This window comes from Phoca vitulina, unplaced genomic scaffold (assembly GCF_004348235.1).
Source record: "Phoca vitulina isolate PV1807 unplaced genomic scaffold, GSC_HSeal_1.0 scaffold1, whole genome shotgun sequence".
Lineage (NCBI taxonomy): Eukaryota > Metazoa > Chordata > Mammalia > Carnivora > Phocidae > Phoca > Phoca vitulina.
Genome location: NW_022589704.1, coordinates 68517028 through 68536054, shown reverse-complemented (window position 1 = coordinate 68536054; position 19027 = coordinate 68517028). Strand labels below are relative to the sequence as shown.

Below are 19027 nucleotides of genomic sequence, written 5' to 3'. Positions count from 1 at the left end.
TTGTTAGACTGAGTCTCAAAGCAGAGAACTGCCACATGGGGAAGGGGTTAAAAAAGCATAGCAGAGAGACACTGAAGCACAAAGTTGGGAAAGATTATGTTTAAGAGCACAGGCTTTGGAGTCTTCTAACCTGGATTCAAGTCTGGCTATACACTGAATGTATGCTGCCCGCCCCCCACCATTCATATGTTGAAATCCTAACCCCCAATGTGATGGTATTGCAGGTAGAGCCTTTGGGAGGTAACTAGCTCATGAGGGTGCGGCTCTCATGAATGGGATTAGTTCCTTTATAAAAGAGACTCCAAAAATACTCCACACCCCTTCCTCCATTTGAGGACATGGAGAAGAAGGTTCAACTATGTTCCATGAAGCGGGGATGTCACCAGACACTGAATCTGCTAGCACTTTGATCTTGGATTTCTTTCTTAGCTTCCAGAACTCTGAGAAATAAATGTGTTAGTAACCCACTCAGTCTATGGGACTCTGTTGTAGCAGCTTAAATAGACCAAGACAAGTCTTCACTGTGTTAATATCAGGCAAGTTTCTTTCTAAGCTTTAATTTTCTTTCTAGGAAAATGGGCTAATGTCAGCAACAGTCTCATGAGAGGTTCGTGAGAATATATGTGAATTGCTAAGGAGGGCCCTAGAATATTGTCCACATGTCACAGTTGATGCAACCATTATCTCTGGGGCATTCAGCAGTGAATGGATGTGCTGGGCGAACATCCATACCAGGCTGGAGGGTCCTTATTTATGTTTTCACTCACGTGCTCACTTACTTGTTTGTAGCCACAACGTAGAAGTAATATTGCTCTTTCTGAATGCACTAACTCTGTCATGGAAAAGCCATGGAGTAGAATCTAAAGAACTTTGCACAGTAGACCTCCAAGGAAATAGAGTAAGACTAGACTTTTCTTTGTTCTGGATAGGTTTATTGAGAACTGATAAGTCAACTGGAATATTGTAGGCATGTGAAAGATGATGCAACTATGATTAATTCTGGAGCTTTAGGCAATGAGTAGAAATTATTGTAAGTTGCACATGTATGCTGTACAGAAAATCCTCTAAGAAGTAAAATAGAAGAAAATAGAAGATTGTCTGCAATCAAAGATATGAAGAGACTAAAATAAGCTAATGTGATAGAGAGTGAATGGTGGAGTGTGGGAGAACAGAGTGGCAGGGTGCAAAGTTAGGTAAAGCAATCTGAGAAAGCCTATACCTGAATTACTAAAAAGTGAACCTGTTAGATAAACAGGGGAAGAAGGTTCCAGGAGGAAGCAATAGCAAATACTTTGGCCCTCAGATGGGAATGAACGATGCTTGAGAAAACTAAAGAGTGGTGCCCCTAGAGATTCTTGGATCACTGAATCACCTGGGAGTCCTTAAATCATGGGGGGAGCCCATGCCTGCCCCCGCCCCCCCATCACTGCACTGAACTAGTTGATGTGGGGTAGGCTGCAGGCATCTGCATTTTTAAAAACCTCCATAGGTAACTGCAAGGTTCAGGCAGGGGTGAGAAGCACAGGCCAAGCACGGTGAGTCCAGAGAGGGTAATAGATGATGGGTTAGCAAGGGCGGACTGAGGTCCAATCACACAGGCTTCTGACGATGCTGTGGTTAGAGTCTGTTTTATTCTGAAAGTGATGGGGAACCACTGATCATGAGGGGTAAGGCATAGGCATGACACAACCTAACTTAAGTTTTAAAAGGAGCACTATGGGTACTGTCTGAAAAGCACGGACGGCGGTGGGATGACGGAATAGCAGGAAAACAGCAAAAGCAGTTAAATGTGCATGGAAACTCCAGTGCCACCACAAATACAAATTACCAATGATGGCTGTCCAACTACTGTCTACCAGTGAAACCATCCATTAATAAACACCATATGACATCTACTGAACTTGGCCAAAGAGTAAATTGAGCTGGTATTTACCTTTCTGTTTCTACCTTAACCTCATCGTCTTTCTAAGTTTGTCCTGAACATGGGAAATTATTATTCAGTGGTTCTCAACACGGGTTGATCATTCAAACAATCTACCCATTAAAAAAAAAATGATGTCAGCCTCATTCCAGAGGCTATAATTTATTAATCTGGGGATTGGACCTGGCCACTGGGAATTTTTAAAAGCTAATCAAGTGATTTTAATCTCGAGACAGCAATAAAAACCACTGAATTAAATAAACAATCCATTAATTGGGAACAGATGTGTTAAAGTTGGCCTAGGATTCGGACTGGCTCCTAGCTGATAGGTTTAGTAGAATAGAGTCAGAGAGTCTTCGTGTCCAGGAAATGGAGCTAGACACAGTGAATCCAGGGTAAATATTGTGATTGAAAGTCACCACACTGAAACGGGAAATGGAGTAGGAGATGGTTTGCTTGGCCTGAGTATAGAAATGTTGGGGTGCGAGATAAGGCCCCTCAGTATTTGTTATTTATTCTAGAATAAAAAGGCAGAGGTGGGGATCCCCAGCTTTATATTTTGTTTTCAATGCAGAATATCCCTACAGGGTTTTAATGTTTCTTACAAGTCTCAAAACTTCCTATACTTGACAACTGTTGTCAAATCCAGGAATAATTAAAAAGCTACAGTTAAAGCTGCTGGCGCTTTGCAGCCAGCCTAACCGTGAAGAGGATATGGGATTAAGCTTTCCTGAGGTGTGAGAATCTGATGTTGGGCTGAGGGTCCCCCTTGAGAATGGTTTGTATATGGTAGGACCCAAAGGTTGTGAGGTGGTCTGAGTCACCTTGCAGAGTCTCTTCTGGAGGATAAGAAGTATAACTCTTTTTAAGGCAAATACTTATTGAGAGTTTTATTTTATGTAAAGCTGAGACAAAGGAAATAAGGGGTTCTATTACTGGCTGTGCAAGTCAGACATGTAAGCTTGCTTTTAAATTGTAAGTTTTCTTTTATTAACTTATGCTTTTAGTATCTATATTACTTACACTTTTTAGCATTTGAAAACACTAAAAATGAATTTCTTTTAAAACAGTTGTTGGACCTACCTTTTATGAATGAGAATGGCTATTTCTTCTTTTGATGCTGTACTAATGAGTTTTTAGTGCCTATTATATTACCTAGGTGTCAATCTTTTTTTTTTTTTTTAATTTAAATTCTGTTAGTTAGCATATAGTGCAATATTGGTTCCTGGAGTAGAATTTAGTGATTCGTCACCTACATACAACACCCAGTGCTCATCACAAGTGCCCTCCTTAATGCCCATCCCCCATCTAACCCATCCCCCACCCACTTCCCTCCATCAACCCTCAGTTTGTTGTTAAGAGTCACTTGTACTTAGGTGTCAATCTTAAATATTTGTGGACTTGAAATCAGTTATAAAGTAACTCATAGGATTCTTTAAATGTCACAGTAAGATAGCATTTCTTTTACCTTCACATAGTTGTACTCTAAGAGAATAAACTGTCCATCAGGAGATACCGAATAATCATTTATAGAGTGTTCAAATTCCTCCTGTCAAGCAAATAGAAAAAAGAACAATTGAACAATTTCATTTAACGGTCATTATTGAGCACTTACTATGTAGAGGGTATGGTTCTAAACAGACAGGTGGCTCATGCCTTGGGAGCTGCCAGAAATGTCACATTCCCCCACACAAATGACCATGAGGCAAGGTGTATGGTGATCAGGGTTAGAGAACCAGGGAGGGAAGAATTAAATCTAAGCAAGGAAAGATGGCCATGAGGGTAGGGATCAGGAAGAGAGAGAGGGGGAAGAGCATGAGCGAAAAACCAGATGTAGGAAAGGGCATGTGTATCCAGAGGTTTGGCGTAACCTGAGTACAGTATAGGGTACATCAGACAGCATATAAAAGAGGACATAAAAATTAGAAAAATAGCTGGGACTGAAATATAAGAAGTGGAACTTTAATCCACTTTTTGAACATGGATGTGATAGAATCTTATCTGTCTTTACAAAGATGCTCTGGGACATGGTGGCAGACATGAGATGAGAGGGGTTGCATCAGCCCTGGACCTGGGCAACCCAGTGGTCTCCTCTACAGAATGGAGATAGGGACACAAGTACTAGAGTACTAACACAGATTAAAAAGGCCTTGAACCAGGACTCTACAGCGGAAATAGAAATCCGAGGGACACAACATTGCAGAGGGAGAAGTGATAGGGTTTGTTGAATAACTAAATATGAGGGATGGCAGAGGAATCAAGGAGGATTCTGAGGATTCAAGGAGTAGAATTTCACTTTTTAGCCTAAGTGACTTGGAGGGGAGCATACTTTACCAAGATTGGGAACTCAGGAAGAGGAATGGGGTGCTTTCGGTTTGCTAGGAGAGCGAAGGGGAAATAACTAGCTGGGCTTGGGATACTGAGTTTAAAATACCTGCAGGCCATGGGTGGGCCAGGAGCAAGCAAGCTATTAGAAAGAGATTTTGATCTTGGCAGGAGGTTAGTGTTGAAAGTGTGCATTTGAGAATCAAGGCCAGACAGGAGAGCCCTGTTGCTGTGAGTGCATGAAATCCACTGAAGGAGAACAGGCAAACTGCGGAGAGAAGCCAGCAAGGGAAGACAGAGCCCTGAGGGGCACTTACGCTTAGGAGTATGGGCAGAGGAGGAGGAATCATCAAGGGAGACTAAAAGGTAGTCAAGGCAGGGAGCATTCCAAGAAGGAGAGAAAGATCCACTGTGTCATATGCTGCAGAGAGAGTTCAACAGGATGAGAAATGATAGTACTCATGATTTGAAAGGTTATGAAAAAAAATCCTCAGAATTTCCTTAGCATATACATGAATTATGCAATCAAACATACAAATGTACTGTTTTCCAAGAAAATGGAGCTGTTTCCGTATTCAGCATTGAATAGCAAGATATTATTTTCTCGTTTGTAGAGGTATTCCTGATCTAAAGAAAGAAAATGGCTGGATCAGTATTTCAAGTTGTGATTAAAAGTCTTCATAAGCTAAAAATGATACAGAAAAAAACTTAAAGTTTAAGCTCACACAAGTACTAAATAAGCATTTCTAAGTTGGAAAAACATTAAGTGATGAATATTACATTAGTATGCATTCATTTTCCCATCATTATTGTCAAAGTTTCAATTCACTTTTAACTTTTTATAATCCGCAACAAAGAAATACTACGGTTTATTTTCCTTTGTACCTGTAAGTAGAGAAAAATACTTTCCCGTATGGTTTAACAAAACAAAGGTGCCCCACAACCTAACTAGAAGGAGCACAAGCATAAAAATCTGTCCCCTCCCCAAAAAAGTCCTTACCTGAAATCCAACGCAGGGAGTAGAATTTCATCCTAAAAGTATTTTTTAAATAATCAGTTAGAGTGTAAGTTCTGCGGCTGTCCGCTGCACCATCATCTGTTGATTAAAAAACAGCCAAATGTTCAGTAAGATGGAATAACCTAAGTTTGGGATAAAATAAACAAATGGATCACTGCAATATACACTGGTCACAAACTATAGGAATTACACTCACAAAATGCAAAACACATTCTAAAAGATTTCAGGCTGAATGGATGGAGTAGAAATGCACTTAACTGTTAAAGCACATATGTGAGTGGTGCGTCTCCCTGAGCTATATCAGTGCTTGTATTAGTGAGCTTCCTTACGAAGGTCTAGATCCGCAAAATCCAATGGAAATATTGTGAGTCCATTTTCTAGTAGCCATATTTAAAGATTTGTAAGGTGAAAATAATTTTAGTAGCATATTTTATTTAGCCCAATATATTCAAAATATTATCATTTCAACATGGAATCAATATTTAAATTTTATTAATGAGATCTTTCACATTCTTTGTTTTTATACTACGTCTTTGAAATCCAGTATGTCGTCTATGATTACAGCATGTCCCAATTTGACTAGGCACACTCCCGGTCAGTAGCTATAGGTGGTCATGTAGTAGACGGCACAAGGCTAGGCTGTCCTGCTTTGAGGCCTGAAGGTTCCTTTCCAAGCTCTCTTGCTTTGCACGGACCTTTAAGACAGGGTGATCGCCTAATTCATTGATCTTTGTTTCTATGGTGACTTTTCCTTGAACTTGGGGGAGGTTTTTATGAAACCCTCCCATGGATTCAGTGACACCTCACTTCTCCTCCTAACCTCTGACCATTCATTTTCCATCTCCTTCTTTGACTTCATTTTTCTCTATTGACCTCCAAGGCAGAAATGCCCTGATATTCAATCTTCAGCTTTTTGCTCTTTTCTCTCTCCATTTTTCCTTCTACAGGACTCCAGAGAATGTGACTTCCTGGGCTTCAGGCATATTTTCCATTTAAATACATGACAAACCGTATACTCATTACCTTAGCCTTCCACACCCCAAACTCACATTTCTAGTGCTGTGTTGGACCTTCTTAGTTGGCTTGTCCCATACTAACCCTAGACTTACCTTGTCTAAAATAATCGTCTTCCTTCCCAAATAATTTTCCCTAGGCAATTTGTGTGGTTTTAGATTCTGTCACTGGAAACCCATATTCAAAGTCTGAAAATCATTTTTGATGTCTCCCTCTCTCTTACTACCACCTGCATCTAGTTAACCCTGTTGATTCTTCCTGTGAAATCGTTCTTCCGGGTATCCTGCCCTTAGTCTCTCCCCAGTCCAATGCCCCCACTGTACCACCCCTGGAATGATTTTTCCAAAATGCCACTTTCATCCCGGTGACCTTTTCCTCAAAAGTCTCCCTGGATTCGCCATTGCCTACGGAAAGATTCCAACTCCTCAGTGTGGCACTCATGGCTCCACAGTCTGGCATGAGCCTCTCCAGCCTCATTTCCACTCACTCCATGCATGAACCCTCTAACCCACTCACACTGATTGCCTACGGGACCCAGTAAACCTTCTTTGGCTTTTCTTTTTCTTTTTCTTTTTTTTAAGATTTTATTTATTTATTTGACAGAGAGAGACACAGCGAGAGAGGGAACACAAGCAGGGGGAGAGGGAGAGGGAGAAGCAGGCTTCCCGTGGAGCAGGGAGCCTGATGCAGGGCTCGATCCCAGGACGCTGGGATCATGACCTGAGCCAAAGGCAGACACTTAACGACTGAGCCACCCAGGCGCCCCTTCTTTGGCTTTTCTGTCTTGCGGTTTGTCCCAAGCCTCTTCTCTGCAGTGTCTCCAACCGCTTCCCGGACTGTCAGAGTCCTCCACAGTCCTGCCAACTCCGTCCTCTCTCATCTAGACTTCAGTGTTGCCTCCTCTGATTTTTGCCCCCACACTACTCATTTGGCTTTCGTAATTAATAACTTCTGGGCAGTAACTATTTTTCCATGCCTACCAGTGTGGTGGACTGAGCTAGGCCAAATACTCATTGATGAAAGGGCCTTGGGTTGTTTGTTTATCTTTCATCAATTTAGTACCTAGCACGGATCTATGTCATAGTAGGTATGACGCGGGATAGCATTCTACGAGCCTAATGAAGTCATTGTGATTCCCCAACCACAGACCCTCCACTGATGACAAACAGCCTAAAGAGTTCTTCCATATACTCTATTCTTTCCACATACTTGCAAGCATACACTCATAAAATCAGGTACCATCCTAACTTTTCTATAACTGTTCTTACTCTTCTGGGGATTGAAAAGCCAGTAGCAGCTTCTCTTGTTAATTTTTTACAGTCTGTGGAAAGAGAATTCTCTCACAGGAAATGCTCTTTCAAAAGATGTTCTCAAGATTTTATTTCTCTGGATCTTATCTTATAACATAGCCTTGGGTCTGCCTACAAAACTTTCAGTTTCAATAGATAAAACTGTTACACTTTATTGATTTTGTTTAAGCCTAGTTTGCTAAAGAAGTTAAAGATTAAAAAACAAAACAAAACCGTTTGTTTGTTTTTTCAATTTGGGCCTGCATTTCACCCTGGAAAATTAGCAAGATATTTGTATTTGTTAGCAGAGATAGAGCAAATGGGTAAAACCAGCCCTTGAACTTGCCAACTTTCAAACAAGAAGTAAAGCCCCGCGCTACAGAAAATATTTGAAACTCTACAGATCTGTAAATTTATTCACTAAATACCCTCAATTGTTTGTATTCATCCAATTGTTCTTTGATACATCAAATAGCTATAAAGTAAGTACTATTTGAAAAATACTGTTGAGGAGATATACCCTGCTATCAAGAGCTATTATCCTAAAATGGACACAAAAGACATTCTAAAATTAGTACAACTCAAGGTATAAATGGTTATAGACCTTCAGAGTCCTATATTACCTGCTGATATAGATGTCTAGATAGACCATTGTATATGAACAATGTATACATACACACGCACACACACTTACATTGCAATGAACTAAATGTTTCTGTCCTCCACAATTTGTATGTTGAAATCCTAATCCCCAGTGTGATGGCATTAGGAGATGGGGCTTTTGGGAGGTGATTAGGACATGGGGGTAGAGCTCTCATGAGTACCCTTATAACTTAGTGCCCAGAGGACTCTCTTGTCCCTTCCATGTGAGGACACAGGCAACAGGCCCTCACTAGACACTAGACACATAATCTGCCAGTGCCTGAGTCTTCCCAGCCTCCAAAACTGTGAGAAATAGACACTTGTTGTTTGAGCCACCCTGTCTATGGTGTTTTTGTTAATGCAGCCTGAACAACCTAAAACGTATATATCTAACAAAACAGACATATCTTTCACTGCCTCTTGATTTTGTAAGGAGAGAATTAACCGAGTACTTATAACAGATGACTCGTACAGTGTTCTCTCATTTAAATGTTATCCCATGTAAGGGTATTTGCCCTGGTTTTTTAGGATAACACACTTAAATCTGGAATATTAAAATAATTGAGGCAAAATTCCCTGTGACGTCACCCGCTGCCCAGGGCGCCACCCTTCACATTTCATGATGCATGACTCACTGAGCACTTAACCTCTCCCCTGTCTCAGACAATGCTGAGCTCATTCTCTCCTCAGGCCATAGCGTTCCTAGACCCATCATGTCTACCATGTTTGGGCTCCTACCATGTTTGCTCATAATGGGCCCAGGATAATTTTAATCCATCTGCTGATGTCCCAGATATCAACCCTGATGCCACACTCCTGCTATGGCCCAGGACATCTGTGAAGGCCCGGGCCGCTTCTCGTTTGTGTCAGGCTCGCTCAGCCACTTAAAGATGACCCCGCGAGCTGCTTTCCACCTCCTGGCTACCCAGTGCCAGAACAGCGCTGCTGAATTGGAGCAAATCAAGCAACAAATGTTCCCTGTTTTTTTGCCTTGCCATTTGATAAGCAGTGCACATTGGAAGATACATTTGAAACATCTAGATAAGTGAGCTCTGTAAAACGTGAGTGCCAAGTCCAGGTTTTGACCTTTAGCAAGTTCCTAGTTTGTTGCCAAGTTACAACCTATTCTGTCAAACGCTTACAGGACATGCTCATGTGTCTTTCCCCTTGTCTCCTTGCTGACAGGGCACTGCTGTGGCGACAGATAAAGGTCTTTGCCTGCTTGTGTGGTTTTCCTGGTGGGCCTGGGACACGTAGTTCATTTGACTTATCGGTTCAAAGCATTATGCTAGCCAAGTAAAGCAGTTAATCATATGTTACCCATCAGCTTTTATAGAAACTCTTAGATTCACGTCTTCTTGAATTTCAAAATCAAAAAAAAAGGTTAACAACTTTAGATTTATTTTTTTGGTGAGAACAGCTATTGGGTTGGACCATATGAAAATGTCATTTTTATCAGTCAAAAATTGTAGAATAGCAGTATTTAAAATGACTCAACCTAATAAGAAATTCTTATCAAAGTGAATGGTATCTCAATGCATTTTTTTTTTTTAAGATTTTGCTTATTTATTTGACAGAGACAGAGCGAGAGAGTGAACACAAGCAGGGGGAGTGGGAGAGGGAGAAGCAAGCTCCCCGCAGAGCAGGGAGCCTGGTGTGGGGCTCGATCCCAGGACCTCGGGACCATGACCTGAGCCGAAAGCAGACACTTAACGACTGAGCCACCCAGGCGCCCCTCTCAATGCATCCTTGTTGTAGGACCAAATCATTTCTGAATAAAAGTATTTCCAAAATTTTAAGATCCAAGTAAGGATGTAGTGTGGTTCCATGGAATCGTCTTGCCTTGACCACTTGTTACTTTATGATTACAGAATAATTAGAATATTTTGTATACATTAATAATAAACTTTTTGTCTGTATTGGGCTATGATATATAATATTTCTACTTCACAAAGATAAATTGTTTTGGTAAATAAATGGCTAATGAAATGCAACTAAAAAGAAATGTGCTCTTTAAGCTCATAAACTTATTAAGTTGTTAAACACAGGAAAAAGATACCTGGTTATAGAGCTCTTGGGTTCCATATGGTAATCAGTTAACATTTTGTATTGATGCTAAAGAAATGAAACGAGTGTTGCTTCAGAATTTGCCACAGCAAAATAGCAGCCTTGACATAGGGACAGAGGAAGCAAAATCAAGAAGGCAGAAGAAGAAATTGATTGGAAGGCACTTCATACCCTGTATTATCCAGTAGCATACGCAGGCAGGCTACCACCCATCTGAATTGATCCAACAGATACCAATAAAGTGTTGGGTCCTCGGTGGCTTTGAAATCGGAGAGCCTGGATTTCAGCCTAGGTCTAATTCTTGCACTGAGGCCTTGGGAAAATTTCTGAATCTTTCCAAACCTCAGCTTTTTAATCCATAAAACCAGAATATAGCATTATGTAGCCCATGGGGACTTGCCATGGTTAAGTGGGATAATGGACGTAAAATGCTTAGCTTGGGACGTAGAATTTAGGAAGCTCTCCAGATATGTTACACTATTTATTGTTATTTTGTTCCAAGCGTGTGCTAGGCAATCAGGATACAAACATGAATAGAGGAGTCTCTCCTCTCAAGGACTGAGCAGTGGTGCTGAGATTAGGACTTTACCTGCAATAAAATAATGGTTAAAATAATAAGTTTCATGATGTTCATATCCCAGATGATCCAAATAAGACAGCATAAGAGCAACACATCGAGAAAGCATCTAGGATAACAACCTAGTCATTCGCTAAGTGCTAATGAGCCGCTCTTTCTCCCTTCTACCGGTCTCATGACCTCCCTCCCGTCCAGAGCTGGAGTCAGCAGTTTGTAGCATGGAGGGAAAACATGGAACTTGGTGGACTTAGAGGATTTGTGAAGAATGACATTTTTCCGATTACTGACACAGGAGGCGTTAGACTATAATCACAATTGCCAGATTCACCTCAAGAAGAGAAACATCCCAGGTACACCAAGTGACATCCGATAAATGCCTGACCACGGAGCCAGAGCCTAGGGAACCTGGGACTGCATCCTCCATGCATTTACTTGTAAGATCAGAGTGGCAGATGACCAAACTTTTGTTAGAGATAGAATCACTGTATTTTCAAAAGTCTACTCTGAAAGGCCAACCAAGTGGTACAAAGCATTATCTCCCAGAATAGCAACAGTTTGGGATAAAGGGAACAACTTAGTGGGAGGCTGGCTGTCATGACTCCAGCCTCACCTCCTCCTCTTCCCCTCATATCACTCCTCTCTATCCGCAATGGCCTCCTGGCTGTTCACTAGACACACTCTGCCCACTGCCGCCTCAGGGACTTTGAATTTGCTGTACTCTCCTCCTGGAATGTTCTTGACCTCGAATATACCCAAGGCTTGCTTTCCTTACCTCCTCCAGGTCTTTTTTTAAGACCTGATCTCCCCATGGCATTCTCTATTGCCCTTCTTGCTTTATTTTTTTTTCCTTAACAGTCATACCATCTATCATACCATATATCTTACTTCTTTATCTTGTTTACTGTTTGCCTCCTTTGATTGAATGTAAACTCCATAGGGGCACTGATTTTGTTGTGTTTGGTTTCGTTTACTGTTATATCACCACAGCCTAGAACAGTGCTCAGCATATAAAAACAGTCCCTGAGTATTTGTTGAATGAAAAAAATAAAAGCCAGATAATACTAACAGAGGAACACAAACAGGAACACGGTTCCAAATACGAGCATTGTGAACTCCAAGTGATGGTGGTAGTAAGAAGAGCAATGCACTGGTCAGATGGGTCTAGTTAGAGGATTGGCCAGTAGGAGAAGAAGAAGAACTTTCTTTTTCTGGCTGATCTCATGAGCGTGTGCCCATGAGCAGTACCCATTTTCACAAGAGTATGAAGTCACCCAACAAAAAGATACACTGTCTCGTGGCCCAACCTCTGGGTCCCCTGGAATGCCCAAACCTGCCTTGTCATGCTTCCCAGCGGTGTCAGAAGCAGCTGGGTGCCTCATACCCTTCAGTTTTGAGCCCAGATCTTCTGTGTCCTTCTTCTTCCCTTTGTTCCTAACCCTAAACGTAAACCATTCCTGCAGCTTCTCTCTCTGGGTTACTTTAGAATTCCTCTTTTGCTCTTTAGTCCGTGCAACCAACTTTTAGAGTAAATCCCTCTTCTGAAACACCGGGTGTGATTTCTGTATTTGTCACACCACTATACTTTAACAGTATAAAGACTTACACACTTTGCCTATAAAATAAGGTCATTTTAGGCTCTAAGCATCCAATATCTAGATCTGGGGTTGGCAACCTCTTCTTAAGGGGCCAGACTGTAAATGTTTCAGGTTTTGTGGGTCATGCATCTTTGTTGCGACTACTCCAGTCTGCCTGTAGCTTGAAAGCAGCCACAGACAACATTGTAATTTTAATGGCTGTGTTCCAATAAAACTTTATTTAGAAAAACAAGTGGCCAGACTTAGCTTTTCTTTGACGACACTATGTAGACATTCCTCAGAATTGTAAGCAACAACAACAACAACAACAAAAAACTACAACAAAAACACAACTGCTCCCAAGATTGGTTTTGAAAGATTGAGGTTGAAACTCTAATTGCTTTGAAACAATAAGAATATCAGCATAAGACTCCAATATATATGCAGAAAAGCGAAAGTGGGCAGAATATTCATGCCTCAAAATTCAGGTCAAGATGAAGATAACTACAACCACTGGCAAAGCAGTGCAAGGCCAGAGGGACTTCCTGATCTAAACCCAGTTTACATTGCCCTCCTCACTCTGCCTTGACCTCAGGAATGAGTCAGGAAATGTAGCCTGCACAGGAAGCCTGAACCAAACAGGGTATCAGGGCTGCTTTATTCCTCTTTGAAATGGAAAGTGCTTTATTCATTCATTCATTCATTCTATTATAGTCTTCCTCTCCCTTTGTTAGGACTCTTCTGGGATTAAATAAGACTGGTACAATAATGGCCGACATTCATATTTGTAAGGCTTTTATGCCCCACGACATTGACTGACATTAAACCAGTGTAATCTCAGGTGATGAGAAACAGCTGAGAGGTGGAAACATATGAACTATGTGGATAAATGACCCACAGGTCCATGAAACATTCAGCCATTTCAGTAAAGGGCTGTTTTCTCTTGAAAAATACTCAGAAGTAGTTGTAGTGACATCAAGTGAAGGTGTTACCATGCAAGCTAAGAATGATTAGTTTGTGTTAGAAAGAAACACTGATTAGAGGACATCAGCCTTTGGTGACCATGAAAGTTCTAATACTGAATCGCTGAAGAACTTTCCAGAAAGATTTATAGGCATAATCAATAAGGTTACTCTGTGATAAGTGTTTGTCTTCCAGGATACAAGGAAAGATGATCATCGGAAAACAAAACTGCCATAAAAATTGCCCTTCCCAGAATTCTCTAGGCAAAACTTTCAAGAGTGTGAGACAAGCGTTATTATAGTACCTGCCTCTGGGACTATTAAAAAAATAAAAAAGTTAAAAATACATAAAGAATCATAACTACAAATACAGAATTATTCCAGTGTGCTGGGCCGTTCCAGGAGTTGCACACTTAATAAGTTATTCTCATCTTAATTTTACAGGTAAGGAAACTGAGGTGCAGACAGGCATAGAGAGTAAGTGGACTCAAGTCCCGTGACTACTCAGCACTGAAGCTACACTTGAAGTAGACAGCGTGGCTCCGAAACCTGTGGTTATAATCACTCTTCTGAACAACCTGAGTATTTGGGAGGGGGATTACACATGGTAGATGCTATGCTGGCAGTTTTTGTGAATTGCTATAGATACATTAGACATTATGGAAGTGTTCAAATTCAATGCAATGAATCCAGGCAGATAGGTTGGTAATATCATTTGGACTTGTGCAGTTGGTAGGTTGCATCAGAACATAATTTGTCCTAGTGCTGCAAAATCAAAAGGGTACCAATTTTTTTCAGAAAACCCCAGAATTTTCTCTCCAGAGTGTTATTAAAAACGGCAACTTTGTGAGGTGCCTGGGGCGCTCAGTTGGTTAAGCATCTGACTCTTTTTTTTTTTTTAAGATTTTATTTATTTGACAGAGAGCACAAGCAGAGGGAGAGAGAGGGAGAAGCAGGCTCCCTGCTGAGCAAGGAGCCCGATGCAGGACTCGATCCCAGGGCCCTGGGACCATGACCCGGGCCGAAGGCAGCCGCTTAACTGACTGAGCCACCCAGGCGTCCCAAGCATCTGACTCTTGATTTAGCCTCAGGTCACAATCTCAGGGTCCTTGGATGGAGCCCTGCATTGGGTTCCACGCTCGGCAGGGAGTTTACTTGAGGATTCTCTGTCCCTCTCCCTTTACCCCTCCCCACCCCTCCAAAATAAATAAATAAATCTTAAAAAAAAAAAAAAAGCCAACTTTGTGACTTCCTGGAAAGGAGGTTGTACCATCGTCATTCTCTCTTCCACGGTGCATCCAGAAACTCATCATCTATTCCCTGAACTCCTAAAAAGGAGTCATTAAAGTAAGAACTTGTAAGTTTCTTTTCTTTTCTTTCCATGCTTCCTAGATGTAAAACATAACACAACCCTGAATAACTCAGGCCCTGCAGTACCCATTTTCACAAGAGTATGAAGTCACCCAACAAAAAGATACAGTGATTCTTCCTCTATAGCAAAACCACCCTAAGGGGCTTTTCCCTCACCATGCTTCCCACTTCTGGGCTATGCCCTTCCCACCACGCTTCCACCCTTTCCTCAAAACTTGGAGGAAGAAGCAGGCCCGACCCGTGTCTCCAATCTTTGTCTTCTTTATCCTAAGGGACATGTTTTCATCTCTCCTCCCTCAGCGTCCAGTGTCTTTTCACTGCTCACTTCTGCCCTGTCCTTAAGCACGCACAGGGAGTAGCTATCATAAAAAATATTTACCTGACCGTGCTCCTCATTTCTCTGCCCCTCTTTATTAGCAAACATCTCAAATCACCAATCCACATCTGTGGTCTCCATCTTCTCGCCGTCCCTCCTCATGCTTCTGGGTCTACCCCTCCCTACTTACAGCACACCCACTTCTCTGACCTGGTCTTCTTCAGGGTTTATTTTCTGTACCATATGTTTGGCCAATTAATCAAGTACTTTCAGATCATTATTTGAATATTTAATCTGGACAGTCTTGTCCTAACCCGACAAGTTATAAGTAAGCTGGAAGGACGACTTGTCTTCATCAGACCGCTGCTAGCACTGTGCTCCACAAAGGGATGTGCTCTATACCTGGGCGACGTGACTCCCTATTCGTGAATGTAAGTATTATAATCGGAATTACAGCAACATTAAAATGTTAGTCAAAAAATATCCTTGGGCTCTAGAGACATAAAACATGAAAAACATGAACAAAACAGGAAAAACTTTTACTCCCAGGAAGCTTACATTTCCTACAAAAACTTTCACTCCCAGGAACGAACAGTAAGTACATAAAGCCGTATGTTAGGTAGCTATCGGTGCCGTGGAGAAAATAAAGCCGGGAAGGGGGAAAGGAGTGTCAGGTTTGGGGAGAGTGCTGTGTTCAGTCATTTGCTGAGGGGAGGCCCCAAGGATAAGGTGGTATTTTGGCAGAGACCCGAAGGAGGTGAGGGGACAAGCAATAGTTAGTCCCAGGGAAGAGGGATCCTGGCAAAAAGATCTGCAGGTATGGAACCTGTGAGGCAGGATGGGTGAACGGTAATGAGGAGGGAGCAGGGGAGGATCTCAGAGGGGCAGTGAGGCTCGGGTCACACGGGCCTTGTGGGTCATTGTAAGGATTGCGGTGTTTACTCTGAAAGATGGGGAGTCAGAGAAGAATGTGATCAGACCTCTGTTTCAAAATGGTCACTGTATCAGTTTTCTGTTGCCGCCTCACAAATGACACAAACACAGTGGTTTCATACAGCACTTTGTATTAGCCCAGGGTTCTGTGGGTGGGAATTCCAGCCAGCATGGCTGGAGTCCCTGCCCAGGGTCTCAGAAATCCAGGCATTGGCCACACTGAGCCCTCACCCTCATTCGAAGGCTCTGGGGGTGGGGGTGGCGGTGGGGAGGGTATGGTGGGGGGGAGCTGCTTCCCAGCTCATGCGGGTTGTTGGCAGAATTCAGTTTTGCACGGTTGTAGGAGTGATGTCACCGTTCCCTCGCTGGCTACCAGCCAAGGACTACTCTCACTTCCGAGAGGCCTCTCACATCCCTTGTCACGTGGGCCCCTCCAAATCAGCAATGGTGTGAAAAATCTTTTTTTGTGCCTCCAATCTCTGACTACCCCTTCTGTGAGCCGCCAGAAAAACTCTGCTTTTTTTTTTTTTTTAAAGGGCTCATGTGATCAGGTCAGGCCCAGCCGGGTAATCTCCCTTTCTTGAAGTGGCCTGTGCCACAGAACACAACTTAATCACCAGAATTAAATCCATCATATTCACGACCTCAGAGATTGTACATGGGGGAAGGGAGGAAATTTGGGGAGTCATTTTATTTTATTTTAAAGATTTTATTTATTTGAGAGAGAGAAAGAGAGAGAGAGAGAGCATGATCGGGGGGAGGGGCAGAGGGAGAGGGACAAGCAGACTCCCTGTAAAGTCCAGTGTGGGGCTTGATCCCAGGACCCTGAGATCATGACCTGAGCTGAAGTCAGATGCTTAACCACTTAATCAACTGAACCACCCAGGCGTCCCTGGGGAGTCATTTTAGAATTCTGGTTCCCTCGGTAACCTTGCCTGTTGTGATGAGAAAAGTTAAAGAAATAGGGAGATTTTTTGCAAGAATTCAGGTGAAAGGTGATGGGCATCTGGGACTGGGGGTAGCAGTGGAGGTGGTGAGATATGGTCAAATTTTAAAAGAACATGAAAGTAGAAGTGATAGGATTTTGCTGACCCAACTAGATGTTGAGTATAAACGAGTCTGTGGAGTTGAGAAGAGCTGCATGGATCTTGGGCTCAGAGACTAGAGAAATGGAATTGCTATATGCTGAGACAAGGTGCTCTAAGGGAGGAATAGGTTTGGCAGGACTTTGGGGAGATGTTGCTTTGAGATGCCAGTAACATCCAAATGGAGATGCCTACCTACTCAAATATACATGTAGAATTTCGGAAAGAGGTCTGGTCTGACGACTGGGGCACTGTCACGTTATAGATAGTGTTTAAGGCCATGGGAGCGCATGAAATCACCCAGTGGAATGAAAGAAGAAGGAAGGAAGAAGTTCCAGAATGGAGCCCTGGTGGTTTCAAGGTTAGAAGTCAGACATGAAGAGAAACTTCTTAAGGAGAATGGAGGGGGCATGTGGTGAGGTAGAAGGAACACTGGGAGAAGAGCAGAAACCCAGGGGGAGATGGTAAAGAAGAAAGACCAACAGACAGGACAGTGAGACTCAAATGGAGAACTGGGCTTTGGATTTAGTAACACACAGGTCAGGGACCTTGAGGAGAACTGAGCTGTTTCAGTGGCCAGTGGGGGTAAGCCTTATTCCAGTGGGTTTAAGAAAGAATGGGGAGAGGAACTGTAGACAGAGATAAGACAAAGTTCTTTGAGGAGTTTTGTGGTAAAGAGAGCAGGGAGAAGGACTGGGAGGTTGGCAGGGATGTGGGATCCAGGGAGGATTTTCCTCTCCATCCCTCCCCCTCTTTTCCTTTCCTTTCGTGAGAGGTTACAGCACAATCAGATAGAGAGGAGAAAATGATGATGCAGAGGGCAGGAGAAATAGCTGGAGCCTTATTTCTATGCAAAGCAAAAGGGGTGGGATCAGTGCCCACAGGAGGATCTGGCTTCCAGCAGGTGCCAGAAAAGTTCACCTAGCGCCCTGGGAGGGGCAAATGCAGGTGAGTGCTCAGAGGGGCTGGTGGGAATGGAGGATAGTCTCTTCTGAGGGCCTCTCTTTTGTCATTAAAATAGGAAGCCAGCTTGTCAGCTGAGGGGATGCTGGGGGCTTGGGGAAGGGAGACACATGACAGAGTCTACCAGCAGCGTCAGTAAGGAAGCAGGTGGGGAGTGTGGGATTGCCAGGTTTATAAGACGCCACTGATACTGGGTTCTAGATTTTCTTTTCAGTACAGTCAAACCACTTTCATCTTCAGAAAATCATTACCGCGTAGATTAATCCCCCCCCCCCCCCCCCGGAGATTTAACAACAAAGATTTGAGTCATCAGGACGCCTGGGTGGCTCAGTCGTTAAGCGTCTGCCTTCAGCTCAGGTCATGGTCCCAGGGTCCTGGGATCGAGCCCCGCACGGGGCTCCCTTCTCTGCGGGAAGCCTGCTTCTCCCTCTCCCACTCCCCCTGCTTATGTTCCCTCTCTCGCTGTGTCTCTCTCTGTCAAATAAATAAATAAAATCTTAAAAAAAAAAAGATTTGAGTCATCAATTACAGACACCATGAAGTTATTTTGTTTGCTTTTATTTACTGATTGTATTTTGTTTTTCTAGCCATTAGTTATTTCAAATCCTACTTTCCTGGGTCAACTTTTGCAGGTCTAATGTTTACCATGTATTTCAAAAAGTTGCTCTTTTTATTTTCTGTTGACTGTTTCTACTACCTTTTTGCATTATTAATTGGATAAAATATGACAATTTATATGGGCTTTTAATGAAAAAATTTAGATCAATTCCCTTCAGATGTTTCTGACCTGCTCTACTGTCTCAGATTTGTATCTTAAATATTTCAAATTCAATTCCTCCCCATTCTTAATCACGTTAGACGGCAAGCCAAAGCAGGTACTGGGCCCAAAATGCCTTTCTCATAAAAAGCACATCATCGAAGCACCATGCTGTGCAATAAATTTAGGTGGTTAGGAAAGCAAGTGAGAAGA

At 42.5% G+C, this 19027-nt stretch overlaps 1 protein-coding gene across 1 annotated transcript in view; it reads right to left on the bottom strand.

The window, feature by feature from the left end:
• Nucleotides 1-19027, bottom strand: part of DPP4 (dipeptidyl peptidase 4) — an 84372-nt gene that overhangs the window by 56364 nt on the left and 8981 nt on the right. Inside the window, exons 3-5 of the mRNA XM_032409468.1 lie at nucleotides 5247-5342; nucleotides 4782-4873; nucleotides 3390-3470 (exon numbers count right to left, since the gene is read on the bottom strand). Of these exons, the coding sequence (XP_032265359.1) occupies nucleotides 3390-3470; nucleotides 4782-4873; nucleotides 5247-5342 (269 nt within the window). The remainder of the gene's footprint in view (nucleotides 1-3389; nucleotides 3471-4781; nucleotides 4874-5246; nucleotides 5343-19027) is intronic.